Here is a 15,947-nt window from a genome sequence, read left to right as displayed (position 1 = left end):
GGCTAAATAATAGTCATGTAAAAATATATTGCAACAAACGAAAAAGTGAAAAAAGAGGAGAGTGGCAAAAAGATAGACTAAGAGACAGAAATAGATATAGAGAGAGACTGAGAGTGACAGAAAGAATGAGAAAAGGAGACAGAGAAAGCCAAGAGAGAGAGACAGAGCGGGACAGAAAGAGAGAGTTATGCATGTCTGCATTTGGGTCAATGTAGCAGTATGTAGAACAGCTGAGACTTCAGCCACCAAAGCAGAACTGGAGCTGGAGTCTTCAGAGCATCAGTCTCAAAAAGAAAGAAGGCAAAGGAGGCGGATGTTATTTATTAAAAAAATAAAAAGGGGAGAAAAAAAAGATAGAGCCCCCTTCATTGACTCTGCTTTGAAAGCTAGTAAAAGCTCCAAGGCTGGTCATGTTTAAAAATGCAGGAGAACAGAGTAGCGCTTATGATTCCATTAAATAAAACAGCAGCAAAACGACACGCCACACACTTCAGATAAACTCATCAAAGACAGGAATTATTCACACAAAGAGCTGACAGAGACATGAGCAGTGTTCACATACTCCACAAAAAAACGGATAAAAGATGAACCTGAGGAAAGTTTGATGAGGATGATACAATACGCAGCTCCAGTGGGTGTTCGGGAACCTAAAAACCGAGGCCGCCACTTGACTGAAACATGCATTCAAAAAGTAGTTGACAGTGACTAGATTTACAAGTATGGTTAGACATAAGAGTACACGACGCAGGCTGAAATGAAGTGCAATAACAAAAGAAGACCACCGCTCCACTGCAGCACGCACTGTGGGATATGAGTCAATAGAATAAAAGATTTATACTAAAGAGCTAGAATGTGATCTAAGAGAGAGGTCCTTGAAAACAAACAATCAGAGAAAAACAAATCATTCCCAGACAGAGGCACACTCGAATCTGTCATGTAATGAAAAATAATAATAGAAATAAATAAATAAATAAAATAATCAAACCAAGCCTCTGATTAATGGATTGAGACTCAGTTTCAATGGCATACTTAAAACTAAAAACATGTCCGGAAAATAATGGGCTCCACTGCAGAGAAATGAGAGCTAGAGATTGATGCAGGAGCTGAGACACACAAAAGGACAATGAAGGACAAGTGGGGAGAAGAAAAGAGAAACAGGAGATGAGAGGAGAAGGTACCCGTGAGATGAGGGAGGCGTGTATCTTCTTGATGATATCATCCATCTCAAGAAGTTTGGGTCCGATGAGCGAGCTGTGAGGGCCACTAATGTGTCCGATATGGTCCAGCCCAAGGTAATGAAGGATCAACACCTCCCAGTCATCTCTCTTAAGGGTGCTGTCCAAATGACGGGTCACATTGTTATCCACCTTAAACACAGAGTAGAAAAAAAAAGGCTCACTACATGTCACCAACCAGCTCTTGCCTTTGTGATGTTTCGATTGAATTTAGCCACAAAAGTTTGATTAGTTCAGGTTGGGTGATTAGCTCTGAGAAACATCAGCTAATCCCAAGTGAATTAATGGTGCGCCATCACTCCAGATGTATAGTTCCACTATAGAACAGCCCAATGCCTTCTAGAGTGGCATTTGGTATTAGGCATGTTGACTTCTACATTGTGCCAATCTATTGATAAGGTGTTTCAATAGAGATTATACAAGGTATTTAACAAATCAGCAATGTGGGTACCTTAAAGCAACACTAGATATTAAAATAATAAATAATGTGTGTCTCATTACATCACAATATACTGCCCCACTGCTATACATGGGTGTGTTTCCATGGCGTTGAGGCTAAAACACACCACTGGTGTACACTAAACGGAAACAAGCTGACAATGAAAACCAAGGGCTTAGGGTGTTCTGAATGTATAAGTGGAACACGCACTGCTCAGATGTGACGTCACACCCAGCTCTGGCATTTGATTTCAGGACAGTGCTGTAAAAATGAGTAATATTCTTCACCTATAGGGGAGCCCAAGAGCAAAAATACAAAATCTTACCTAGTGTTGCTTTAAATTAGCTTAATTCACTGTATGAAGAGCAAGCGCAGGCAAGACATAGCGAGCCCAATAAAATATGATGAAAACCGACGTCGCCGATGTGTACCCAAACTTTTGACAAAGACTCAGCAAGACCACTTCCGATTGTAAGGATTATGCAGTATTATGTAAACCTTTACTGTCTGGAGAGTCCATTTCTGCACCTCTTACCTCAGTGTAGTCCGAGACGAAGAAGGACGTGGTGCCGTCAAACTCCACGAAGTGTTTGGGAAACAGTCTCGTCCAGGTGTCGTCTCCGTAGAAGATGATTCTCTTTCCAGTGTTCTTAGCCTGCCAGATGAGGTTGTCCTCCTGGAGAGCTGGGGAGTTCAGGTTCATCACCACATCTATGAAACCAGGGATGCTGCCTGTGGTCAGGGCCTATCCACAGAGAAAAAGAGAAAATCAGCTAACAGAGCAGCAAATATAGACATCTTGATAACGAAGTTTAAAGAAACAGTCCAGCAGTTCCCTCCTTTCCCTGAACGCTCATGCTTAGACAAATACATATTAAATCCACAGGCAGGGGTAACGTGTTGGCTTCCTAAAACACAGAGCTGCTTGTGTATACTGACAAAGAAAAGCACAGTAGCTTACCACCTGCTGAGTTAAATTTGTGGAACAGTGTCTGTAATCATGATATTACGAAAAAAAAAAACCTTGGCCAGTGCTAAAAATAAATAACGGTAGCAAAAAGCAGACAATTAAATCCAGTCTGTTCTGTTCTGCTGGTTTTCTTCATCATAAGATAAATAAACCAACTTCTATGATAGGCTCTCAAACTGCAGGCATCTGCAATGTGGCTAACATTACGTGGCATTTATAACTCTTTTGTAGGTTCTTCGTTGAATCCTTCCCAGCGAAACCTGCAGAGCACAGCCTGTTGTGATCTCCCATCCGAGGTAACGTTTTGTGCTTTGCAATAAGACAAACATACAACTGCTTTTGTGTGTTTGTGAGGTTTTTTTGAAGGAACAGCTTTTTGGGAAAGGCTGCTTTGTTTTGCTCCCCTTACACAAGCGCACGACCAAAGTTAACAAACTGAACCAGTTCTTTGGAATTTTATTTTTTATTCTTTTTTAAAGGCTTGGACACAAACAACGTTGCATCTGCTGTCACTGACGCTGCTCCGTCAATGGCTGGACAACACAAGGGCCCAGTACGCACACTAGCCTCTGATTTTGTGTTGCTGGTGGAATGCAGCACTTGAGGTGAAATAATTGGGACCCCTGGTATATTGTGTAGCAACTACAGTACATTTGAGGCGAGTTGAATATAGTGGTCATTTTACCCCCCCCATAGGTGTGAGTGTGTGAGTGAATGTGTGAGTGTGTGTTGCCCTGTGAAGGACTGGCGCCCCCTCCAGGGTGTGTTCAGGCCTTGCGCCCAATGATTCCAGGTAGGCTCTGGACCCACCGCGACCCTGAACTGGATAAGCGCTTACAGATAATGGATTTTTTCACTGAACATTTTTTTTTTTTTTTTTTACCTTGAGACCATTTCTATCACATTCATGACACTTGGTTAGATTTTAGATTTACACTCTTCTTGTTATGTCTCCTATATTCTATATTGTATAGTACTTTCTCACATATTTTCTCCTAAGAATACCTGCTGCTAGAATACCATACTATGTCCTGGCTGCTCCCTGTGTCTGCTGTACTATGTGGATGATATGAATTTTATAACATAGCATAGGGCTGGACAATAATTTAGAATCAATATATAATCACAGTATAAAAATGTTTCAATATCAGTTTTAAACACATTTTCAATATTTCAATACACATTATGTATGACGTTCTGAATGATGAATTCTGACATTCATTACAGGGCACTCTCAGCAGTTCACTCAGTTAAAAATGTAGTATAGAAATATTAATATTCACAAATCCATTAGGATTATGTTTGATGGTGATGTCATGTTTCTTGTTTGTTCTTGGAAGGTTTTCAGTGAATTATATACTGTTCACATTGATATTGGAATTACATTGTATCAGAAATATATTGTGATAGAAATGTTGGCCATATTGTCCAGCCCTATCATAACATATTACATCTTTCTACGCATAACCTCACTTTACATATTCTCAATATTGTGCACTTGTTACTAGTCAGAACTACACTGTCTGTGCCGGTTAGTCCTTGATATTATTAGACTCTATTTTTTGCACTCGGCATTGACTGCACTGTATATTGTTTTGTCTGCACTAGTGTTGCACCATGGCCTTGGAGGAATGCCTTCTCTTTTCACTGTGCACTAGGATACATACACCAGGAATGACAAAAAAGGCCTTTTGAACTTGTACTTAAGTTAAACTAAGCTGTGTTTATTGTTTTGCTCACACTTTTCATCTTCAACAATGCATATTTATTTTGAATATTAATTTGTGCCTAGGGCGGCACGGTGGCGCAGCAGGTAGTGTCGCAGTCACACAGCTCCAGGGGCCTGGAGGTTGTGGGTTCGATTTCCGCTCCAGGTCTGAGGAGTGTGGTGTGTTCTCCCTGTGTCTGCGTGGGTTTCCTCTGGGTGACTGTCTGTGAGGAGTGTGGTGTGTTTTCCCTGTGTCTGCGTGGGTTTCCTCTGGGTGACTGTCTGTGAGGAGTGTGGTGTGTTCTCCCTGTGTCTGCGTGGGTTTCCTCCGGGTGACTGTCTGTTAGGAGTGTGGTGTGTTCTCTCTGTGTCTGCGTGGGTTTCCTCCGGGTGACTGTCTGTGAGGAGTGTGGTGTGTTCTCCCTGTGTCTGCGTGGGTTTCCTCCGGGTGACTGTCTGTGAGGACTGTGGTGTGTTCTCCCTGTATCTGCGTGGGTTTCCTCCCACAGTCCAAAAACATTGGCGACTCAAAAGTGTCCGTGTGTGTGAGTGAATGTGTATGTGTGTGTGTTGTCCTGTGAAGGACTGGTGCCCCCTCCAGGGTGTGTTCCTGCCTTGCGCCCAATGAGGCTCTTGGCCCACCGTGAGCCTGAATTGGATAAGTGGTTACTGATAATGAATGAATGAATTTGTGCCTACTGGGTAATGGATCATCACGTTGAACATATAGTTTAAGATATAAAGGATTAACCCTTACAACCCCAAGGCTCCATAATTCAGCATTTCATTCGAATGACCTGTTAGTTGTATACACTGAAATATAATTATTAATCATCAACTGAGAATAAGACTCAAGCCAGTGGTGTTCTCCACACCGTTCTCTCAGTTATTTTATCGATTCATCTTGTCTAAATACTCGCAATTCAATTTTCACCGCTACATATACACCTTTCTCTTATGGATTAGCTTGTACCACTTTCATTTCCTGATAGGTTTCTTGAAATAACAGAGGTTTCAGAGTAATAAAAGTGTCCAAAAGTGTAAGCAAAGCTCAACGTACAGGTGCTACACTGGTGGAATCAAGAAAAGAACAAAGCAGACAGGGAGAGGGCGCTGCAGCCCTTATATTCATGAGAACAGAGAAAAAGCAGCAACATGAAGGAGTAGCAAAAATACCATGAAGTCTATTTGCATACGGCATGTTCCTGTTTGCCATCTCCCAGTTAATGAATACCATGCGATGGTGTACTCGATGAGTGACTCAAGAAACAGTATGCAGGAGTCTGGCACCTCTTACCAAATGATTAAACACTGAAGCAAGAGACAACGAAGGGAACTTATGGCACCAACACAAATTGTTCATCTCTTTCCCAACACACACCCACCCACACAGCACCAGCACACATGAAACCATAGTTGTGAGACATGGCATAATCATAATGTTTACGCCTCGACTCTCATCACAAAAGCAGCAGCTTTGCAGTGATTTCCTTAATATATTTGAATTGAGGCAATTAACATATCTGAGAGACGAGTGCAAGTCTTAACGAGTCAAGCAAGAGCCTGGGTCACCTCCAGTCTCTCAGGTTCTCTTTTCTTCCATCTTGTTATTGCACTCTCTCATCTTTAACACAAAGCCTCACTTTGGCAAGTTCTCAAATAAAGCACTGCGCAAAAGCAGTATTCATTTGCAGGCAAGATGGCTATTAAGTGCAAGCTATTTATTTTTCATGAGATATTGCTGAGGCTATATTTCTGAGATTAGATGAGACTTATTTACTCCTGGGGACAGTATAGAACAGAGAGAGGTGGGGACATTCTGGCAGGCAAATTAGTATTTACATATCTGGTCGCAGGCTGCAGCCTGTGATGAAGTTACAACCAACTAATATGGTCAGAATATACAGCGCCTTCAGAAAACAGACTCAGACTTTCTGCGATCAGTTCATTTACCACGTATCTCACCTCTGTCACACTGTGCAGCCTTATCATTATTTAGCACTTTTGTTTTCTTTGCTCTTACCGTCGCATGTATGTGTTTGTTGGTGTGACGTCTTTTAATTATTGCCTTTTTTAGGAAAAGTGAGAGCTTCTCCACAAGATAAAAACAGTGGCTTCCCATTCAATTCAGTGAAAGGAAGTCTGTTGTCCATTGTTCTTGAAAGACATGGCACTCATTATCAAGTTTCCTTTCATTAGTTATGTTTGCACCTAGAGTTGATGCCATAGACGTAGTTAAACTGGTTAAAACTAAAATCAAGGTACTCAGAGATTGGGTTGCTTGAAGAGCACTTATTCTACTTGCATAACAATCAAGGTATTTTGCATAAAGCTGCAGCATTTAGCCAATAGAATTAGTATTTTGTTAAAATAAACAAATTTAGAACCTAATGCCTGCAATACACTGAAAACAATGAAAAGTTTATAGTAAATTGAAAGTTGAAAACAGTGAAAAGTTTACAGACTACTTGAATTATAGGAGGTAAAAAATAAAGCTATAAAAAGTAACATCCATAATGGATTGACTATTCATAATACTGTGAAAAGATTCAGAGAATCCAAGGCCAGAAATCCATGCTCAATCGCGCTCAGACTTTGAACCCTCAGACAGCAATGCATTACAAACAGTTACTCTGCTGTGATAAATATAGCCACGGGGTTTTTTTTTTGTTTTTTTTTAAAGTATGCCATTACATCAAGGAATCCAGTTTGAATTAATGCACTAGGAGAAAGCCAAAGAGTATTCCACATTTCACCTTGTTGATCCTATTTCTCTGTGGCAACATTGATTCCAGAAAAATCCAAAATGTCAAGCCCCTTTTTACGTAACGTTTTGCTTTATTAATAATAAGGGACCTTGGGGAAAACTCAGGTGATCAGGTGAAATCCGGATGTGATCCACACCCTGAAAACGACTTAACTACATCTCCTTATTTCTCTGTGTAACTTCTGGCTATTTTCTCTCTTCCCCATCTTCAATCTGCATTATGTGAAGTAAATGTATGATCATTAGTCACACTGTTTTAACAGGTGTCCTAAAGCAGTGTCTCCTTTCCCTGGTGATTCGAGTCTCACTTAAAGTGCTTTGCTCACTCAGCACTTAAGAGAGAGGTTCTTATTCTATGCCTTGGCCCAAGAGCTTTTGCAACTGCTGCGTAATGGCATTGTTCTTGTCACATTTGCTGTGAAACACAAGCAATTAGGGCATTCTGGCCTGCCTCTTCACGCTTGTGCTAGAAAACCTGGCGTGAGGAAAAAAATTAAAAAATGTAAAAAAAGCACAGATTCCCATGCTGTCTAACCACTGCTCAGGAAACCGCTTACAAATCAAACTAGGCCTCCACTGACTTAGCTGGAAGGAAAGAATGCACTTGCCAGTACAACTCATAAACAAACTATGAAATATATTCGTGTTATGGACGCCATTTTTTGCTCTTCTTACGGTTCCAAGTGCATCCCTTAAATTAGCAAGGAAGATGAGCTTAATGATGTTTTAAATGATGTTTGCTGAACCTATAGAAACATAGCAAATGTTAATAATTCCCCAACATTTTAACCTTCAGAAATTTGGGAACCTGGTATCTCGGGACTTACCCGCTAACGTACTTTCTTTCTCTAAGACTTGCTTCTTCCTCCCCTTTCTTAATCCCCCCCTCCTGGGGTTTCTGTATTTTTCTCGTGTCCATTAAAAGAACTTCAAAAGATGAATCCGTATTAAAAAAAAGGGTTGAAATTTGCATTCTCTCAGATCAGGGTTCAGTGGGGCAATGCTGTAGAATCAATCCTTTGCCTTTTATGACTTTCTGTGGGAAAATCGTGTGTCAACATGTAAAAACTTTGATCAAAAACTTTGACAAGAATAGAACATGGTGTTTAAAAGTCAACAGGGCTGAAATCGTTCAATATATAAAGACTTAAGCAATGCACCAAGAGAAAACACAGCCACAGAAAACAGCACAGTGCAGCTTTAAAAGATAAAGGCACTGAATTTTCAATTTATTAAGAACAAATATATGGACCATTCACTGAAACAAGGCTTCTGACATGATACCTTTATCCAACAAGGTGAATAACGTTAAGATTCTCTAAGGTACAGCCACCGGTATGAACACATTCAACTGTGCAAACACAGCTTGTATTTTCTGCATTTTACTTCCTCGCACTGATTATTTCTAATTTTTCATATACGAGTTTATTTTCTTTTGTCAGTTTACTTAACTGCCGTTATGGACACTCAGCTGGAGTTATTAAATTTGCCTTTCTGTAAACAAATAAAAACTTAAGCCCAATGTGCTGATTCCTCCCCTCTCTAACGAACACCGCATTACACTCATTTATTAGAAATGACTTCAGCAAGCCTGTCTCAGCCTACAGCATTTTTCAGTGTTGTACTGATAGGAGCAACTTAGGGTGGTAATATTAATACAGGCAATGTTCATGGTAACTGTGCAGGCCCAAGGCGTTCTGTTACAGAATAGTTTGAACTCCGCAGGGGGCCTGAAAGGGAGGATCGACTCTTACGCTCCCTTGTTAGAAAACCACCCACCCACCCTTTATTCGTGTTCCAAATCCAATTTTTTCAGCCAATGCTAATTTTCTATGCCTTTCACAGGAATGAAAACTCTCAGTTAAAACAATAAATAAATATAATCCACAGCTGACAGCTGTCAGTTCTAATGGTTTGAGACATGGAGGGCTGGTGCTGCAAAAAGATGCTGCAAAAGCTTACATCCTCCACCCCTTCTATCTCTCTCTCTCAAACATAAGAATTAACAAAGTATAACAGAAAAGTTGGGAGGCTATGACACTATGCAAAAAATTAAAAATGTTTAAAAACAAAGTTAGATACAAATAATTTAACCCCTGCTCATTTTGGATTTGATGTCAGCAACACATCAAAACTGGAACGGGGCAAAAAACCTGGTAAAGTTGAGTAATGCTACAAAAAAATAATAAATTATGTTAATTAGCAACATGTCAGTGAGTTTAAAAAGAGCATCTCAGAGAAAGAGTCTTTCAGAAGTAAAGAGGTGGAAGGTTTCACCATTTTGTGAAAGGCTGTGTGGAACAATAGTGAAGCAATTCAAGAATCACGTTCCTCAACTTATGCAATTGGTCTCCTCAGTTCCCAAAGGTTTACAGAGTGTTATTGAAAGAATAGGTGATGTAACACAGTGGTACACTGTTCCAATTATTTGGAAAACATGAAACATGTCACACATCACATTAAAAAAAAACTATAAATTATCCATTTCAACATTTAACATGTATTTGCATTATTTCAAATAAATGTAGTGTTTATCGATTTAAGATAAATAGATCATTGGAAGTGTGGTTTTGTACATGATAGAAGAATTACAATACAATAAGTCCTCAAACTGTGTAAAACCACCTGAGCACAGACATTCTTTCTGAAGACATCTGGCCACTAGGGGACGGCCAGAAACTGCACATTAGGAAAAAACAACCTGTATTTTGTCAACATGCTTTTGCATTATAGAAATCTATAGTTTTCCTCCAAACTACACAAATAAAAAACACAAACATCAGCTCAATATTCTAGCCTCAAACCTCTGCCCAGACCTGCCTGCCTCTGCATGGATAACTTGGAGCTAGGACACAGTAAAAGGATCACTGGCTATTCTTGTAAACTTTTATGAGGTATTGATTAGCTCATAAAAGATAAAAGAGGCCTAATGTGTCTTGAACAAGGGCCTGTAGAGGGGAAATTTTGAGGCTGAATTTTGGAGCACTAGCCTATAGGCCTTAACAGCATCCTGAAGCAGGGTCAGTTGGGTTTCTCCATTAGGCTGAAAGGCACCCAATATTAGACTGAAAGAATAACATTAAGAAACACTCTGAAGGCCTTGGAAGGCCACTCCACAAATGAACATTCCATTTGTCTTGGTGGGTTCCTTCTGGCTCTATTCTTTAAGCAGTAGCTTGGTGAAAAAAATTTATTAACATGATTTCATCCATGTTCCACAATCAATCCTGCAGAGAGAATTAAAAAAAAAAAACGTATCTAAGCTGATGCATCTTGGTCTAGTGGTTGTTTGACTGGTCACCCAGGTCAAACATATATTCTGGATCTGCTGTATATCAGTTACCAAATAAGATCTGCTGAATTTCCTAGTAATTGCATTGTTTTAAAGCAGAGAAGACCCATGTGTTCTGAGATTTTTCCTCAATTTCGTGTTGGAGCTACAAGGCTAATGCTACTATCAAATAACAGTGGGTTATGTAACTAAGCTTAGAGCCATTAGTTTCCTCAAGGACCACAATAAATGATTCTGCAACTTAAAACAGACTTGTTTATTTGTTTCGGACACTGGATAATTTAGGGATGCAGTTTGTTCAATGTTTATTTTACTTCGAACACTAAACGATGAAACATGCTCTAATTGTCAGTGCATCTCATCAAATTTGGACTCTGAATTTAACCCATCTGTTGTGTATACTGAACACACACTAGTGATAGAGGACATGAACATACGCTCCCATTCAGTGGTGGGTTGAGAAGCTACCTCGGTGCCTGTCAGAGCAGTTGGAGTTAGGCACCTTGCTCAAGGGCACTTCAGCTGTGTATTTTGATGAAGGAGAATGCACTGTTCACTCACTACTCCTCCCCCATTTCCCCTGCATGTGCTGCAAATAAAACCAGCTACATTTACAGTCCAAGTCCCTTTTGCTAACCTCTGTGCACCCATGTGATTACATTTGGCAATTTGTGTATGTGTGTAAACCTGTAAATGTTTCAACGCAATCATTTTAAAGGTAATCTGTCTAGTTCGGCTGGCTGAATCAATGATCCAATGCTGCCTGGGAATTGCTAGACTGACTGCTTTTGTGATCATAGCCTGTACCCAGAGTCCCAGAGCTTAATTTGTATACGATGAAGTTCCCAGAAGACTGAGGTTGATGAAAAGAGGGGGAGATCTCATAACAACTGCAACAATAACCACAAATTGTCTGTTTAAAAGTCCATCAGACATCTGCAGCCTTCGCCATAATATGGATATTGCCACTAACAAGTGTGTAATCTCAGGCACTGCACATTCTCTCTCTCCATGTGGCAGGCCCAGCTCTAGAAACAAATCATTAGTGAGGAATGCAAAAATCACACAACGGGGGGGAAAAGAAGTAATGGCGTGACACATCATGATAAGGTGATATTTTGAGTTTTTGATAATACTGCAATCATGTTTCTTCAAATATCTCTACAGATCTTCAGACACAAATATTTAACATGCACTCAAGGTCCCGTTCCCAGTCTGGGAAGTGCTGAATCAGGCTTGCTGTGTACAAATTAAGCCGGCTGTGTCAGGATGGCTAAACTGCCCTCCATCTCCTTAGATGAATTAGAAATCTAATGTTGCTACTGAAGAGCTAGAGGACAAAGATCAGACTCTTATACCTTCATCTGACACACAGAATAGCAGTCTATGTCCAATAAGCTGTTCTACTGCATGGTTATAGAGTTGTCCTATATTTAAAGCATGCCCAGAGCATGCAACAAGACTAAATCACTATGTCCAATCGATTACTGGCAAATCTGCGCTTGATACCCTCATGTGTGAATATGACCTGCGCTAAGTGGCAAGCTGTCAGCAGCACACGTGTTAATAAACTGTCTGTAATAAGTGCCACTAAATGGCAAAAGCAATGAATAGTTGTCAGAATGAAAGAGGATGAAACGAACACCTACTAGTGTGTGAAGAGGTTCGCACACCTCAGGGGTTTTAAGTATCTCTAAGGATCTCACTGGTGAGGGCTCTCTAAGGAAATCTCTAGGGCTTATTTTTTTTGTTTTGTTTTGTTTTTTTCCCCAAAAGCAAAGGGGCGCAGGTAGTGACCCAGAAAATAAAGTACAGTGGAAAAAAGGGAGCTGCATGGAAGGCTAACCCTCAACCAGGCACAGCACGCTTTCTGATTTAGATTTAATTCTAACTCTGACAAAAGAAATAATCCAAACAGTATAAAATGTCTACAAAGCCTGAGTGTGTGGGTGTGTGTATGTGTGAGACCACAGTTAGGTTTTTAAAAAAAGACTATTCTGAAGAAAAGAACGAAGCTGGCTTATGCTTAAGCTGAAGAAAGCTGAGTTTTAATAAAGTGTTCCAAGCAGTACAGTAAAAAGAACATTTTACTTAATATATATTCAGTAACGTAACAAAAAATATAAATATAGGGGCGGCATGGTGGCGCAGCAGGTAGTGTCGCAGTCACACAGCTCCAGGGACCTGGAGGTTGTGGGTTCGAGTACCGCTCAGGGTAACTGTCTGTGAGGAGTGTGGTGTGTTCTCCCTGTGTCTGCGTGGGTTTCCTCCGGGTGACTGTCTGTGAGGAGTGTGGTGTGTTCTCCCTGTGTCTGCGTGGGTTTCCTCCGGGTGACTGTCTGTGAGGAGTGTGGTGTGTTCTCCCTGTGTCTGCGTGGGTTTCCTCCGGGTGACTGTCTGTGAGGAGTGTGGTGTGTTCTCCCTGTGTCTGCGTGGGTTTCCTCCGGGTGACTGTCTGTAAGGAGTGTGGTGTGTTCTCCCTGTGTCTGCGTGGGTTTCCTCTGGGTGATGTCTGTGAGGAGTGTGGTGTGTTCTCCCTGTGTCTGCGTGGGTTTCCTCCGGGTTACTGTCTGTGAGGAGTGTGGGGTGTTCTGCCTGTGTCTGCATGGGTTTCCTCCGGGTGACTGTCTGTGAGGAGTGTTGTGTGTTCTCTCTGTGTCTGCGTGGGTTTCCTCCGGGTGATTGTCTGTGAGGAGTGTGGTGTGTTCTCTCTGTGTCTGTGTGGGTTTCTTCCGGGTGCTCGGGTTTCCTCCGGGTGCTCCGGTTTCCTCCCACAGTCCAAAAACACATGTTGGTAGGTGAATTGGTGACTCAAAAGTGTCCGTAGGTGTGAGTGAATGTGTGTGTGGGTGTGTGTCTGTGTTGCCCTGTGAAGGACTGGCGCCCCCTCCAGGGTGTATTCATCCAATGATTCCAGATAGGCTCTGGACCCACCGCGACCCTGACCTGGATAAGCGCTTACAGATAATGAATGAATGAATAAAAATATAAATAGGTCGAAAAATGCTTCATCACTTCAGACTATTAACAATACTTAAGAATACTCTCCAACTGTAAAATAACAGTCTAGAATGCACAGGGAATGAATCTGTCCCCTGGCATTATGTTCATTTTAATGTTATGCCATATTTTATGTATTACAGCCCTGCATCTCCCAGAACAGGAATTAGATTTATTTCTACTGTTTAAACCACTGAAGGCGGCAAGGTAGGAATTTTTTCCAAATCATCGTAAATGAGCCCTAAATATGATAAATAAATGTTCAGCAAACAGATCTGCGCCTCGTAAATGCAAAGGTTGAACCCTGAGACCAGGCATGAAAATTTAATATTCAAATTAAATCAACAAGCATCCTAGAGATTTCATTTGCACTGCTTCAGAAACCTTACACTTGTTGTTTAATGACGCAAGCTTAATAGCTTCTTTGGATTAATGAAAGTCTTAACAATCATTGAATGGAATTGAATTGTAACAGTCTAATGACAGGCAGCTTCTTTTACAACTGCATTACACTGGGCCATTCTGAGAACTCAGCTCTAAATTAGAAACAGTTTGGAACTGCAACGGGTAGAAGAACTGTTCAAAGGATTCACGTGTTCCCAAACTCTTTTTGAACTACTTTCATGGTGGATTCAAGGGAAAAAACAGTGAAATGTTTGAAATGTGAAAACACAGGTTTGTGTGTGAATCAATATCCTGAATGCAGGTGTGGACGTTCCCTCTGAGCATTTCAGCTAGGGGTCGGTCAAACTCCTCACTAGAAACGAGCAGTCTGTTTAAAATGTTTATCTTATTCTGAACGTTAGCCTTTGTCCACCACGTTTACGCTTTCTAAATCTTATCTCATCCCAAAGCTCAGGCAGGCCCCGGCAGACACGGCAGTGTTTGATGACAGACTTGCTGAGGATGAGACAATGATTTGGGTTAGTTGGCCGTGTCATATCAGTTAAAAGGAGAAAGTGCTGCAGTGAGAAACAAGATATACCTCAGAGTGAAAGAGCTCTACTGTCATCTGCTGGACAAGTAGAGAAAGGCTGAGGCATACGTCTGAGGACATCCCAGAACATTTGTGAGTCCAGCTAGTTTAAGGTCCACCCACTGAGGATACAGATGTTCATTTGTGCACAGCTATAAAAGCCCCCACAGAAGCCCTGAGCAACAAAACTGAATATACTAGAGCACGTGTAGACGTCTAAGCACGGGTTAGAGGAGTACAAATCCCACCCAGCCACACAATATACGTCATTTGTTGCAGTATCATGAACACATTTCATCTGAGCTGATAACAAAATGGCGGATTCCTTTCCATATAAAACAGCAATGCCAAGATGACTGAATCCAATTAAGGAGAACTCCATACAAATACAGTATAATTTTACTCACACCCATCCATATAAGAGAACACTGACTGAACCTGGCAAGCCATAGAATACAATAATGATACCCAAGCCTTTGAAAAAGGATTACTGTTCAGCAGCAATGATAATTACAGCATAGTTATATGTAACTGTACATACACACATGTAAAATCTTACCTTAATTCTCGGCATAGTGACAGTAGGAGCTTTAGCTTTGGCTATGAAGCTGTGAGAGGATCCTCTCTCCACCACATGTCTGGTGTAGGGCATAAACCTCTTCCCATTTGGCCCGAAGATGAAGTCCTCCCGAAAAGCATCTATCAGCATGATCACCACCCTCTTGAACAGAGGTAGGGGGACTTTACTTGAGTTTGGACTACTTCCTGCAAAGAAAAAACAAAATGCTTTGACACGGAGACCAAAGTAATTAAAAAACTTAAGGTGAATTTTACAAACATCTGTAACATTGTTAAAATAAAAATAAATAAAAAAATAAATAACTGTAATGAATATCATTGTTTTTGTTTATTTGTTAATGTTTGTGCAGTAGTGCTGGGCGATATGAGTGCAAATCAATATCATGATTAACTACATTTTACCAGGATTACGATTAATGAACGATTGTTTTGTTTTTGTATTTTTAACCCTCACAGTTCCGTGACGAGGCTTGTGCTGTAAATTTGCTCCCGTATTAAAGCTGGGATATTTTTTCTAATGTTGCTGGGAGCTTGTTCCTCTCTTGTTTTTTGAGCACTGTTTATATTCAGTGTGTGATTGTGCTTTGGTCGCTGAAACCGTTTATTCTCAGCGTTTACATTTGATTTTTTTGTTCAGTGTCGTCTTAATTAAAGTCAAAACACAACACATTCAAACCACAGGCGAGGCATTTTCTTTGGTATGAGCTGCTTGAGTCTCTTTGTCTGCCTCTGCGTTTAGGTTGCCTCCATGTGGCAGATAGGGGCAGAATCATGTGACTACAGCTTGGTAGCAAGGTTGTAAAGAGATAGTAGATGAACACACATTGGGGACATATACAGGGGTTGGACAATAAAACTGAAACCCCTGTCATTGTAGTGTGGGAGGTTTCAGGGCTAAATTGGAGCAGCCTGGTGGACAATCTTCATTAACTCCACATTGCACCAGTAAGACCATGTGCATCCAATGGTTCAAACATTGTG

General features: G+C 40.8%; 1 protein-coding gene across 4 annotated transcripts in view; it reads right to left on the bottom strand.

Moving 5' to 3' along the window:
* pigg (phosphatidylinositol glycan anchor biosynthesis class G (EMM blood group)) overlaps positions 1-15,947 on the bottom strand; it is a 117,388-nt gene that overhangs the window by 100,185 nt on the left and 1,256 nt on the right. For all 4 annotated transcript variants that reach the window (XM_066649280.1, XM_066649281.1, XM_066649283.1 and 1 more), the window contains exons 2-4: positions 14,947-15,152; positions 2,210-2,419; positions 1,179-1,367 (exon numbers count right to left, since the gene is read on the bottom strand). In XM_066649280.1, the coding sequence (XP_066505377.1) occupies positions 1,179-1,367; positions 2,210-2,419; positions 14,947-15,152 (605 nt within the window). The remainder of the gene's footprint in view (positions 1-1,178; positions 1,368-2,209; positions 2,420-14,946; positions 15,153-15,947) is intronic.

This window comes from Hoplias malabaricus, chromosome 17 (genome assembly GCF_029633855.1).
Source record: "Hoplias malabaricus isolate fHopMal1 chromosome 17, fHopMal1.hap1, whole genome shotgun sequence".
Classification (NCBI taxonomy): Eukaryota; Metazoa; Chordata; class Actinopteri; order Characiformes; family Erythrinidae; genus Hoplias; species Hoplias malabaricus.
The sequence above is the reverse complement of the archived record's forward strand: the minus strand, read 5'-3'. Positions and strand labels throughout refer to the sequence as shown.